Below are 14001 nucleotides of genomic sequence, written 5' to 3'. Positions count from 1 at the left end.
TGCCTCGATGGCACACAGACAGATTTTCTGACGTGCAGACTGAGAGTGGAATTGGGTTTTATGGAGCAGGCAAGCACTTGGCCCGCAGGATGACACCGGGTGCCGCACATGCCTGCAGGGCCATGTCTGTCCCACCTGCGTGGCATCTGGGCTTCTGTTGGGGCCACGTCCTCTTTGGTCTCGTCATCACCATTCCTCTGTGGTGTGGCATGGGGTGTCTTCGCTAGCACAGAAGACAAGGGGGAGCGTTAAAAAATAAGGGCGTCTCTTTCTTCACTGTATTTTCTGAGGGGAAGGGAAAGGGTCAGTGTGTGTATTACACAGTGGTAGCAGATCCAACCATCACATCCGTATTTTCCAGGGACAGGGTCACTGAACCCTGGGGCGCAGTCTCCTGCAATTCAGGAGCAGGGGGAGGGAGCTTGGGAGAGGGCAGACAAGCACATGCTTCCCTCCTCTCCCTCCTTCCCCAGAAATTCAAGATTCCACAGAAAGCTTTAGTTTCCTGCATTAAGCATGGAGTTACATTCACCACATCCTTTTTTTTTTTTGTAAGATTTTTTATGTATTTATTTGACAGAGAGCGAGAGCAGGAACACAAGCAGGGGGAGTGGGAGAGGGAGAAGCAGGCTTCCTGCTGAGCAGGGAGCCCGATATGGGGCTCGATCCCAGGGCCCTGGGATCATGACCTGAGCTGAAGGCAGACACCTAACGACTGAGCTACCCAGGCGCCCCACATTCACCCACATCCTACTAAACAGTCTTGTGGCCTCTTTGATGTGCATGTGCATGTGCATACCTCCAGGGATGCTCCTGAGTGGTTGAAGGTCCAGTCATCTTCCCTTCTTGGTCTCCCAGCCCTGCCCCCTGCCCCCCACCTGCTTGCACATCTTCCCTAGGATTAGAGACTGAAGCGGGTTTGATCCATCTAAATACAGCAGTGTGGCCAGAATCGTGCCAAAGAACAGTCTTGACTCGGGAGGTTGGGAACAAGGGATGGAGTGTTTCTGGCTTCTTCAGAGTTTTGCACAAATCATTTAAGAATTAAGGAGACACCCCAGAAATTAAATACAAGGGTGTGTGAGCTTTTGTGGGGATAAAGGAAGTATAGGAGTCAAGTTTTTAGGACAGAAGATCTGGCCCAAAATAGGAAATAGGGGAAGAGGGCAGGCACCAAGAAAGGATGGCTTAAGATACCCCCCCTCCCAACATGTAAACATACTTCAAGAAGGGGTCCTTTCAGCCTGTGTTTCAGATCCTCTTCCTGGTGCAGAGCCTTTTGTTGGATCCTCTGGCTGTTTTTCTCTCAGTAGGAAAAAAAAAGGTAAACAATAAAACCCCAGAAGAACATGGAGAAAGACCAGCTCATATTTATACAAGCCAGGCTGCCTGTCGATCACCCAGCCAGCAGCTTGTGAGTCTTATAAGTCCAGCAGACACAGCGATCCAAGGGGGCAGCTAGAAACCAGGATGAGGCACGGCTGGTCCAGTGCACTCCATCACACTCACCACCGTGGCGCTAACCACTGCTGTGGCAGCGCAGGGTGCTGGCCCTGGACACCATGGTCTCTGGAAGCCAAGGCAAGAAAACCCAGCATTGTTCAAGGTTAAGGATTTGGGGCTTTGCTTCATATGGCACCCCAGGGCAGCTTAGGCTCTCTTAGAACTTGTCATGACCAACTTGAATTTTTTCAGACACATGCATGAACCCTGTGGTACTGGTAGTACTGGCCTGAGCCAGTGAAGGATCTGGTAGGTGCAGGGAGCCCATGTCCTGGGACTGGAGGTCCACTGGTCTAGACCAGCCTCCCCCAGCCGTGGCTTCCACTCAGCACCTTTTCCCGACCCCTGTGTAGACGAATTCCGAGTCTTCTAGGAGGGAGAGATCAAGTCACAGCACAGCCCGGGTAAAAGTGAGGTGGTTCCTGTGCACTCTGAATAGCTGTTCTGCACGCAGGGGAGACCGCAGAGCGTGCGCCTGCTGCACCATCCTGTGGCTGCCGCCGAGCCCTCCCCACAACTTCTCCTTGCCCCAAGAGCCCAGTGCACAAAGAGGGCATCACCCAGAAATACACGGGGACATAAAACCCAGAAAGCTTACGTCAAGAGCGAAGTTAGAATGCACAAGATCTATCATTTGTACACGGCCAGGGCAGTTGGAGTCATGAGAACGTGGGGCCCAGGGCGCAGTTCTTTGGGACAGTGAGAAGTGACACGTGCGTCCTGGAGTGATAGCTGTGAGCTTACAGCAGCAGGTGTCCCACTGTGCCCGCAGCCACCCTTCTACCCCTCACCTCCGCCCAGCGCAAGGACACCTGCCTGGCCCCTGAGAGAGTCCTCCTCACGATGCACTGCGCGGTGTCCCCTGGGTGGATGCAACAGTTTTCCATCCCTCCACCTGTTCACGGGTGTTAACAAACAAAGATGCTGTAAATGTTTGTGTAGGTATGGACGTTTATTTCCTTTCCTCGTGGGTGAGTGTCTAGGAGTGAGTGGAACGGCTGAGTCAGAAGTAGGTGAATGCTTTTCCTTTGTAGTAAATGGCCAACTGCTTTCCAGGTGGCTGTCCCGTTACATCCCGCCAGCAGTTAACTACTTTGATGGTTGGTGTCTTTCAAACGGTTTATCCGTGTCATCTGAATGATTGAATTTACTGGCATAAAGCTATTTATAATATTTCTCCATTAGCCTTTTAATAGATGTAGAATCTGCTCAATGTTGATGTTGCTAATTTGTGCCTTCTCTATTTTTTCCTAATCAGTCTCATTAGAGTTTTATCAGAAGTCTTCTTAACATGTTTTGGTTTCACTAATTTCTCTCTTTGTTTCTTTGTGTCCCATTTCACTGATTACTGCTGTGATCATTTTTATTTCATCTGTTCGGGTTTAATTTCCTATTTTGTGAGATCATTGACCTGTCTTTTCTAATACAAGCATTTCATTGCTATAAATTTCCCCCAGGTGCTCCTAGAGCACGTCTCATAAACCCTGATGTGTTGTGTTTTCATTTTCATTTAGTTCAAAAAGCTTTCTAATTCCCCTTCTGATTTCTCCCTGATCTGTGGGTTATTTTGAAGTGTATTATGTAGCTTTCAAATATTTGGGGGTTTTCCAGAGAGCACTCTGTTATTTCTGACTAAATTCCATTGTCGTCTGAAAGCATACTTTGTACAACTTGAATCATTTTACCTCTAGGCCTGTTTTATGTCCATTGTTGGGTATGTCTTGCTAACTGGCCATGTGTGCTTGAGGAGAGTATGCTCCGCTGCCTGAGGGGGTGTTGAGGATGCTGTCAAATTGTGTTTGTCGATCTCTTTGCGGTTTTGCTTCATGTATTTCGGAAGCTGTACTGTTAGCTGCATGAACGTGTGCAGTTGTTACATTCTCCTGACGAGTTGGTGCCTTTATCCTTATGAAAAAACAGGTACATCCCTGGAAACGCTCTCCACAGCCTACTGTGTCCCATGCGGACCCAGCTCTTGTGCACCCTTCTGTCTAAAGTTGGTGTCCTGTGCCATCCTTCTGACAAGCTGTTTGTGTGTAAAGGGCACTTGTTTCTATCTAGTCTGAGAAAGTGTGCCTTATTTGGGGTGTTGAGAGGATTTACACTTGATGTGTTTCCTGACAGGCCAGGTTTTGGTTGCCCATCTTGCTGCTAGTTTGTTTTTTTTTTTTTTTTTTTAACTCGACAGAGACACAGCGAGAGAGGGAACACAAGGATCCTTGCCACGCTCTGCACTTGGTGTAGAGCAGACGGACCCGTGACAGGGCACTTCATTTGCCCGCTGCCTGCCGTTGGGATACCTCCCTGCAGCACGGACATTTGCATATTACAAACCCGCGTTGCATTCTTATTTTGCTTAAACAGTCCTATCTCTTAAGGGGATTGAAGTAATTTTTAAAAATCTTATGTGTAAACTTAGGTTGTTATTTCTAGTGTTTTCTATCCCTTTGTGTGGGCCCATGTCCCATCACGTGGCCTTTTGCCCGAAGGGTGGCCTTTCCCATACGTAGCAGTGCAGATCTGCTGCTGATGGATTCTTCCAGCTTTTTTGTATCTGGAAACCCCTCGTTTGTCTTGGTGTTCGGAGGTTGACGTTCTTGGGACTTGGAAGGTGCTGCCCCACTGTGCTCTTACGTGCCCGTTTCTGACAAGGCTGCGGTGATCCCGGCCTTTGTCCTCGTTATGTAATGCGGACTTTCCCCCTGGCTGCTTCAAGATGCTGTCTTTATCACGCACCGTGAGTGATTTGATCAGCAGGTGTGGACATCTGTGTGATGTTCTTTACGGCTCCTGCGTGTGGGCCGCTGAGCTTCCATCTGTGGGCTTGTTGTCATCTGCTTCCAGCAGCATCTCTGTCCCCTTCCTCCGTCTCTCCTGGGGGCTTCGGTGAAATAGGTTTCAGACGACTTGAAGCTGGCTCTTGCTTTTCCAGCAGTTTCTGTCGCTGTGCCTTCAAGTCACACGTCTTTTCTTCTACACCATCTAATCTCAGACACTGTAGTTCCCTAGAAGTTGGGTTTGAGTCTTTTATAAATTTCCCATGGTGTGCCCTTATGTAGCTTTTTTGAGATGGAAGATAATTAGAATTTATAATAACTTTTATTTAGATTTATTTATTTTTATTTCATTTTTTTGGGATTTTATTTATTGGACAGAGAGCACAAGTAGGCAGAGGGGCAGGCAGAGGGAGGAGAAGCAGGCCTCCCGCTGAGCAGGATCATGACCTGAGTCGAAGGCAGATGCTTAACCAACTGAGCCACCCACGCGCCCATTTGTTTGTTTGTTTATATTTATTTTTAATACTTTAGCGCACAAGCAGAGGGAATGGCAGAGGGAGAAGCAGGCTCCCTGACGTGGGACTTGATCCCAGGACCCCGGGATCATGACCCAAGCCAAAGGCAGATGCTTAACCAACTGAACCACCCAGGCGTCCCATGTTTATTTTTAGAGAGAGAGAGAGAGAGAGAGAGAGAGAGAGCACACATGGAGGGGAGAGGAGCAGAGGGAGAGGGAGAGAATCTCAGGCACGCTTCCTACTGAGCACAGAGCCAGACACAGGGCTCAATCCCATGACCCTGAGATCATGACCTCATCCAAAATCAAGAGTCAGACACTTAACCAGCTGAGCTACCCACTCACCCCTGTAATAACTCTTATTACCCTTCTCTGCTCATTCTAACATCTGAACCAGTTTCAGTTGATTGACCGTTCTCAATATGGATGTTTTCTGCTGCTTTGCATACCTGGTAATCTTTGAATGCTGGACATTATGAATTTTACTTGCTTGCATGCTTGGTGTTTTACTCTGTTGCTCAGGTTCTTCCTCCACTTAGGATGAAGTAAAGTTACTTTTATCTGTTTAGTTTTTGTATTTTTGCTGACAAGTCGAGGAAGGGGACAGCCTGAGGCACACATAGCTGTGTCCTGTCTTTCAGGTCTGAGTGTTTTTCATTGCCTCCTGTTCAGTGTCTTAGAAACCATTTTCCACGTGTTCTGTGTTTTGTTAAGTCTTCTGGTTTTTGCAGATGTGAGGGTAAATTGGGCTCCCATTACTCCATCTTGGCTGATAAAGAGTAACTTCTAAACTCTTGAAAGATAATAATAGTATCTGTTTCTGACTCAGGGTTTCTATACCAAAAACATTACTCATAGTGGAAAAGATTGAGATGTTCGTCTTTGTTAAAATTTCTCATCAAAAGGCTCCAGAAAAAAAAAATATACCTCACATACAATCAACAATGGTTTAGTACCCAGGATTTTTAAAGAATAGCCATAAATAGGCAAAAGACTTCCTGATAGAAAAATTGGCACAAGACAAGGGTAGACGTTTCAGAGAGGAACAGCATGTGGCCAATAAATATATGGACGAAAGATCCAAATTGAGAGTTCAGTGGGACGCTCTTTCACACCCACTCGGTTGATGAAAAGTCAGCAATCTGGTGGTAACCAGCTCGTTGCTGCTGGGCGTGTGGAGTGGGCCGTCCGTCTCGGGAAACAAGGCGACACTGTCTCATAGAGTCAGATAACTTGTGCTCTGTGTTTGTAGGCATGTGCCTGGGGAAACTAGATGTGAACAAGAATTTTGTGGATAAGAATTTTCATCTGTGGACATAAATAAGGGTATACTTATTTATTTTTTTTTTAAGATTTTATTTATTTGACACAGAGAGACATAGCGAGAGAGGGAACACAAGCAGGGTGAGTGGGAGAGGGAGAAGCAGGCTTCCCGCAGAGCAGGGAGCCCGATGCGGGGGCTCGATCCCAGGACCCTGGGATCATGACCTGAGCCGAAGGCAGACGCTTAACGACTGAGCCACCCAGGCGCCCCCAATAAGGGTATACTTAGTAGCACCGTTTGTAATAGAAGCAAACCCAGACATTCCAAATGAAAGACTAGATGAATTGTGATCTGTTCTCCAAAGGGAATACTATACAGCATGCATACTTCTTAAAAAAACTATTTAATACAAGTATAATAAAATTCAGGTGTCTGGGTGGCTCAGTCAGTGAAGCATCTGCCTTTGGCTCAGGTCATGATCTCAGGGTCCTGGGCTTGAGCCCCACAACGGGCTCCATGCTCAGCGGGGAGTCTGCCTCTCCCCCCTGCTCATGCTTGCTCTTTCTCTCACAGATAAATCTTCAAAAAAAAAAAAAAAAAAGGCCCACAGTGCTGCAAAACAGTGATTAAATGCGTAAATGGGGGACACCTGGCTGGCTCAGTCGGTTAAGCATCTGCCTTTGGCTCAGGTCATGATCCCAGGGTCCTGGGATTGAGCCCCGCATCGGGCTCCCTCCTCAACAGGGAGCCTGCTTCTCCCTCTCCCGCTCCCCCTGCTTGTGCGCACACACTTTCTTTTTCTGACAAATAAATAAAATCTTTAAAAAAAAAAAAAAGTAAATGGGAAGAGACCAATCTGAGTACTGTGTGTGGATGCTCTGCCCTCAAGAAGTAGAGCATGACAGCATGACCCCCCTCCCCGACCCCCGGAGTGTGGGCTCCACACAGTGACGTCCTCCCAAAGAGAACAGTACACACACTGGGGAGAATGACCACACCCCATACAGGGGTCAAGGTCCCGTCCTCAGTGACGAGTCACATTGAGAGCAGGGACCCCTGACGTGACGTGATGGGAAGGCCCTTCAGCTCTGTGGTCTTCCTCCCCAAACCCATCACCCAACATCACACACATCCCGACGGAGGGACTGCCCCAGAACCTCCCCCCAGAACTGCCAGGCCCCCCGAAACCAGGGACGTGAGAGAGGGCTCAGCCCGGAGGCGCATGGGGAGACGTGACGACCGGGGCAGAGAGAGGGTGTGACAGGAAAACCAAGGAAACCTGAACAGAGTGTGGACTTTGGTTAACAACAGCGAGCCAGACTGGTTCCTGATCTGTGACGCGCACAGCATGTCAACAGGAATCCTTCTTGCATCTGCTCACGCCCCTGCCCAGGACACTGGCCTCCCATTCTCTCCCGGTGTCACTGCCAGCACTTCTTGCCTGGTCCTTGTCACGCAGTGTGTGTCTTGTGTGGTGTGTCCCCGTGTGCGAGCACAGGTGTGTCGGGTTTCTCTTGCAGTGGGCATCCCCACCATCCGGTGGTGCGGGGCGGAGGGGGACTACAACGTCATGGTGATGGAGCTGTTGGGGCCGAGCCTGGAGGACCTGTTCAACTTCTGCTCAAGGAAATTCAGCCTCAAAACTGTCCTGCTGCTTGCTGACCAGATGGTAAGAATCATGTTTCTGAGGTGACAGGGCAGCCTGGGTCCTTGGCACGTGCTTGGTTGAGTCAGCAGTCTGACGGGACATTCAGGTGCTGTTCTCCTTCTGTGCCTGTTAGTGCCCAGGGAGAGAGTGGGAGTGCATTCACCTCGGCGGCAGGAGCAGGACCGTGGGCGGGCTTTGGAGACCTGTGTTTTTCCTGGTGGGCCCCTGCAGGAAGGACTGCTGGTGCAGACTCTCATCAGGGAGGGCTGGTCCTCTCAGGCTGCTGTCAGCCGACCTCCCCTCCCCACCCCCGAGAGCCAACAAGGAGAACTGCCCCGGCTGGCTGGGGCTGTGAAACATGGTTCGTTCAGCATCCTTCCCTGGTTGTGGAGTTACTCTGCTCTGGCCAAGGGCCGCAGGACACGCAGGTGAGGGCACAGCCCTCACTCTGCCAGGCAGGTGCCTTTCCAAAGGCTGCTGCTGGGATTTTAATCTCTGGTCATTACTTCCTACCTACAGATTAGTCGCATCGAATACATTCATTCAAAGAACTTCATCCACCGAGATGTGAAGCCAGATAACTTTCTCATGGGGCTGGGGAAGAAGGGCAACCTGGTCTACATCATCGACTTTGGGCTGGCCAAGAAGTACCGGGATGCCAGGACCCACCAGCACATCCCCTACCGTGAGAACAAAAACCTCACCGGGACGGCGCGGTACGCCTCCATCAACACGCATCTTGGAATCGGTGAGCCCATGGGTGGTGGGGTCTCCTGTGCCTCCGGTCACTAGACTGCCTTGGGCATAGCCATCTCTTAGAGAAAGGCCAGCCTCTTGGGGGACCCTGGGAGCGGTCACCATGTTTGGCATGGAGGCTGGCTGTCCAGATTCTGGAAAATCCTTTGTGAGGTGTGGTGGGGGCAGGTAAACAGTTGGGCTTTCTGACAGTCCCTGTATCATTGGTGTCACTCATCCAGGGGAGTCACAGTTTCCTAAGGACACATCAGGGGCAACTTCTGGTGAAACAAAGAATCCAAGAATATTTTTCTGTGGTTTTAAAAGTTCGTTTCCACAGTCAGAGTGCGCCTAGGGTCTTGGCTTTGTGGCAGCAGGTGCACACGTGCTGTCCTTGACCCATTTCCCGTCTTTTCCAGAACAATCTCGAAGAGATGACCTGGAGTCACTGGGCTATGTGCTCATGTACTTCAATCTGGGCTCTCTGCCCTGGCAGGGGCTGAAGGCAGCCACCAAGAGGCAGAAGTATGAGCGGATTAGCGAGAAGAAGATGTCCACCCCCATCGAAGTGCTGTGTAAAAGCTACCCCTGTGCGTGTCCTCGAGGGCAGGTGTTGGCCGGCCCGCGGTCTCAGGGCGGCAGTGGGGGGGGCACTGGGAGACTGGCTCCCAGATGATGAAGAGTGTCCTTGAGCTGGTGGCAGCCTTCTGTCCCTGCTGCTCCTCTACCTTCCGGGGACCATGACCCAGGGAGTTGTCCTTGTTCCTGTGAAGTGCCACAGGTGAAACCAAGCTGTGCTGTGTGGCGCCGGCTTTTCTTAAACATTGGTTCCTCCCAATGTGACCGGTGTTTCAGACGCCATGTCTCACGTCCTAAGCGTGTGGCAGCGGATGGTGGCAATCATGTCGACGGATACCCGGTCAAGTATTGCCAGTTAGCGCTGAGTCTCTTGTCTTACAGCTGAGTTTGCCACGTACCTGAATTTCTGCCGCTCCTTGCGTTTTGACGACAAGCCTGACTACTCCTACCTGAGGCAGCTCTTCAGGAATCTCTTCCACCGCCAGGGCTTCTCCTATGACTACGTGTTCGACTGGAACATGCTCAAATTCGTAAGTGTGCCGCCAGCATGTTTACTTCTCAGCATAGAAGTCAGCCAAAGGCCTCTGCCAGACGAGGTGCAGGTTTTAGAAGGCATGCTCACCGCATTGGGGGAGCCACGTGTACCTGCGAGGGCTGTGGCCTAGGTGGGGTCCACCCCAGGGCGGGAGATTCTGAGAAGCAAGATCCCTATCAAGGGAGAGCAGAGGCGGCACCATGTCAGTGCTGGGTCTCCTGGAGCCAGCGGAGTGGGTCTCCCAAATGCAGGTCTGCCTGGAACCAGGGCTCTTACTTGAGTGATAAGTCTTGAATTGGAAGGTACTTCTATGATTGCTGTCGACATGGCTAGGAGCGCCGTGGTTTTGACTGCCCGTGGTGTTGAGGTGTGGCTCCAGAGTGTGTGTTACGCAGGAGGGTATGGCCAAGGCCAAGGGCTCTGGCCACGTGGGGTAACCTCCTGCCCCTCCTCCCTCTGACCCAGCCATGCGGGTGAGCAAGCAAGGTGGGTACCTGGAGAGGTGCTAGGCTGTGGTTGACTTTGGTGCCAGGCTTATTAAATGGGCACATGGGTATGTGCAGAACTTGAGCTTTGATGTTTTCTTCTCTAAATCTGGCCGCCCATCCCTGAGTCTCTTATAGGAGTCTAATTAATTAATTTTCAGACACTATTGCCAGAGACTTTCAGGGTTTTTTGGAACTTCTACTTTGTTTTTCATTATATATTTGTTCTATTCAGTTAGCTTAAAACAAATTGGAACCTTTCCAGGGTGACAAGATCTGACGGAGGAGCAGGACCTCCTCTTCAGAGGGCGTAAGACAGAAAGGCTTGTCCTGTGGCCTTGCCGGGGTGTCTGTGCAGGTCTGTGCCCTGCCGGGGAGAGCCAGGTGCCCCACAGTGGGCTGGCTCAGGACGTGCAATCACTGATCGCCCAGAGTCTGGGCAACCTTCTGGCGTCGTTGCCCCCGTAGCGGGGCTGGCTCCCCTTCTCTGGGCAGGGCGGGACAGTGAATCCTCTCAGCTTTGCAGCATGCATGTGGTGGGACCAGCACTCGGCTCTGCGCTGCTGCTGGGAAGCCGCCACGGGCAGAGTGGGGTACAAGTGGGTGCGGCTGCAGCAGTCACCCTTCATTTGCAGAAACTGATGGTGGCTGGATTTGGGCTGTGGGCTACAGTTTGCCGACTGTTGCGTTACAGCACTGTTTGTTAGGACATGGTGGGTATCGTGCCCCCACTCGTCTGGGTCGTCATTTGCTCAAAGTAGAACTAGCTGTGGTGTCCACCACGTGGGACCTTCCACGGCAGACCTGGCTGTCTGCGTTCTTGTCACGTGGGCCCTGGCCCAATATCCGCCTAGGCTGTCTGGGCTCTGGTTGGGCCCCCCGCTGACCAGATGACATCGCTTCTGTGTGCCTCTCGGATCCCCCGGATGCTAACACCTTGGGCCTGCCGCTAACCTGATCTCATACGATTTCCTGTTTCTGTGTGGATGCTCGGGGAAGAGGCCACCCAGTTGCCATCAGTATTTGAGGTTCAGGAGTGTTGGGAAGATCTTGTCCACTCACTCACAAGGGTCACGGGGCAGGCTGCTGTCCTAGAGGGAGAGATGCCACCTCCCAGCCTGCTACATTGCTTGGATGGCTTCTCTGGCAGCAGGGGACGGCCGGGGCCCTTGGGTTGTTCTCCACCAAACCCCATTCAGTCTGGTCTTACCCTGTTTCCTTTGTAGGGAGCCAGCCGGGCCGCTGATGACTCTGAGCGGGAGCGCCGGGACCGAGAGGAGCGGCTGAGGCACTCCCGAAACCCAGCCGCCCGTGGCCTCCCCTCCACGGCCTCTGGCCGCCTGCGGGGCACCCAGGAAGTGGCTCCTCCCACCCCCCTCACCCCTACCTCACACACTGGTGAGTGGGCTAGCACCACGTCTCCCCAGCAGGCGCTGTGGGTTTCTGGTTTGTGTGTTGGCTGCTCTGGCTGTTGGAGCTGCAGGGCCCCACGCGGGCTTCAGGCGGGCATGCCTCGTGGGAGAGGCTGTGTGCTTCCGGTCCTAGTAAACCCTAGTTTCTGAGGATTGGCTGGGCAGGGGACATCTGTTTCTCTTTCTCTGTTGGTCTTTTTTCTCGTGACACGGATTGCTCCCTAGGAGCCTCTCAGAACCCACCCTTCCATCCCTCCATGAGCGGCATCGTAAGCACGGGGGCCTCGGGCCGCCCTCCTGCTGGATTCCTGGTGCTTCGCTCCTGGGAAAGTCCGCCTGGAGCTAGCACCCTGGCGTTCCTGTGTGCTCCGTGGGCCCTGCCCACCACTGCTGACTTCGAAATCAGGGTGCAAGCCAGCCAGGGGTCAGCCGCCTGTTGCTGCCCTGGAAATCTGATGGTGTGCAGCGGCACCCACTCCTCTGGTACTGGATGCCAAGACAGCTGAGGAGAGGCCCCCTCACGCTGGGTGTGGGGTCTGTCCCGAGCCCTCACCGTCACCCCTGTCTCCCCCTCCAGCTAACACCTCTCCTCGGCCCGTGTCCGGTGTGGAAAGAGAGCGGAAAGTGAGTATGCGGCTGCACCGCGGCGCCCCTGTCAACATCTCGTCCTCCGATCTCACAGGCCGGCAAGACACCTCCCGCATGTCCACCTCACAGGTACGTGCACTGCACGGGTACGCGCTCTGGGCTCGCCGAGGTCCGGCCACTGCAGGCCGCGGGCCCCTCCATGTTTGGGCTGCTCATAGGGCGCCAAGCAGAGTGGGGTGTGGGTGATGAAGGGCTTCCTTCCTTCCTTCTTTTCTTTCTCCCCCATTTCTGAGTTTTAACTGGAGAGGGACATTCAGCCCCTTGGTTGGGAGCCTGAGGCGGGCTGTGCGGACAAAGGGCTTGGCTCCCCAGCCGCACTGGTGTAGGTGACAGGGCTTTTTCTCTTCTGCTGCCATCCTCGCGGCCCCGGCATCCTCTCCGAGCCAGCCCTGGAGGCTGGGCCGTCTTCCTCCGTCTTCCTGTGCAGACTGGAAATACCACGCTGCTCACACCGTGTTTGTCGTGGGCACACAGCCTGCGGGGCAGTGGCTGGAGGCCCCGTAAGGTGGCGTGGACAAGCCCGTTGGAGCCTGGCGCCCCACGACGCACTGCGAGTGAGGGTTCCCGTCTTCTGCAGTCCCTGCCCACTTGTCTTCTTTCGGACGAGGCAGCTGTCCTCAGGGAAATGGCTGGGTCGTGCGGGTCTCCTCCACTCAAACCCTTCTCTTCCCTCTCTGGCTTTGGTGCCGTGGTTCTTCTGCATTCGCTCATGTGTTCTTCACAGATGAGCTCTTTACACCATGGACTTTCTTCCTCGTGTAGCTTTCAGATCCCTCTTCAAATGGCGGTGGGTCAGAGGGCATTTCTCCTGCTTCCGCAAGGGTCCTCTTGGGTGTCTGTGCCCCACAGTATCTGTTGGGTGGGCAGGCACTGGTTTTAGGAGCGCACTGGAAGCCTGCGTCCTGGGCTGTGCACTCAGGCAGCACCGCTCTGGCTCACTGTGGCACCTCTCGTGGATGAGTTAGCGCTGGGCCCTGCTGTTGACACGCGCTTGGTGCTGGGCGTAACTTGTTGGTGATTGGTGGGTCGAGCACGTTGGTTAGGAAAGCACAGGGTCTATGTGAACCACCCAGAACCTCAATTCTGTGGCATCAGCTTGGTCTTCCAGCAGAGGAGAAAGTGTGCCCAGACAGAGAGGGTGCTCCTGACTTTTTATTTTAATCAAGTGAATGAATGGTTTTGTTTCGCTATAAATATAAACATTTCTGGTTTACCGCTAGTTCTGCCAGAAATGGCTTGGTTTTGTATGATAACTTTCTCCCAAAGAGACTAAGGGTGCAGGTAGTTTGAATTGTGGGGCTCAAGGAGTCTGGCCAGGGTCATGAGATTGGGCCCCTTATGGCTCCCAGCCCCACACCCCTTCTCCTACCCCGCAGGACACAGAAAGGGCTACGGGCTTCTTCCCACAGGCTCTGGAATCCATGAATCAGCCGCTGGGAACAGGTCCTGGGCAGTGTCTGCCCACGCTTGACTGAGAACCCAGGCATACAGCCTGCTCTGGGGCCCTGAACACCTCAGTCAAGGACAGCGGGGGTCTGTGGATGTCACAGGCTCTGTCTGGACTCAGGATCCAAATGTTGGGCCTCCACCAGCAGAGGTGAAGGGAAGGGGCAAACTTAATTCTCTTTGAGGGAAAAGAAAGTATCTGGAGCGTTTGGGACCACAGAGGGAAATGAAAGGGTCAGAGAGCCTGCGACGGACCGCTGGGTCTGAGCCCAGCTTCTCCTCCATGGCGTGGCCAGCCTCAGCCTACACGCCTCAAGAGCCTTCCTGTGAACTCTTCCTTAGCTGAGGCGAGCTTGCAACTGAGAGTCTTGTGTCTTTTTTCTTCTTTTTGCTTTCCATGTGAAGAAGCAGTGTGGGACTAGACAGGAGGGAGGAGCCTCCAGAGATTTAAT

General features: G+C 52.6%; 1 protein-coding gene across 4 annotated transcripts in view; it reads left to right on the top strand.

The window, feature by feature from the left end:
- The window catches only part of CSNK1D (casein kinase 1 delta), a 33558-nt gene that overhangs the window by 11502 nt on the left and 8055 nt on the right, over window positions 1-14001 (top strand). For all 4 annotated transcript variants that reach the window (XM_027624784.1, XM_027624787.2, XM_027624785.2 and 1 more), the window contains 6 exons: window positions 7582-7730; window positions 8229-8457; window positions 8864-9034; window positions 9405-9553; window positions 11270-11441; window positions 12033-12172. In XM_027624784.1, coding sequence (XP_027480585.1) covers window positions 7582-7730; window positions 8229-8457; window positions 8864-9034; window positions 9405-9553; window positions 11270-11441; window positions 12033-12172 — 1010 coding nt within the window. The remainder of the gene's footprint in view (window positions 1-7581; window positions 7731-8228; window positions 8458-8863; window positions 9035-9404; window positions 9554-11269; window positions 11442-12032; window positions 12173-14001) is intronic.

This window comes from Zalophus californianus, chromosome 16, assembly GCF_009762305.2.
Source record: "Zalophus californianus isolate mZalCal1 chromosome 16, mZalCal1.pri.v2, whole genome shotgun sequence".
Taxonomy (NCBI): domain Eukaryota; kingdom Metazoa; phylum Chordata; class Mammalia; order Carnivora; family Otariidae; genus Zalophus; species Zalophus californianus.
This window is presented reverse-complemented; position numbering and strand designations above follow the sequence as displayed.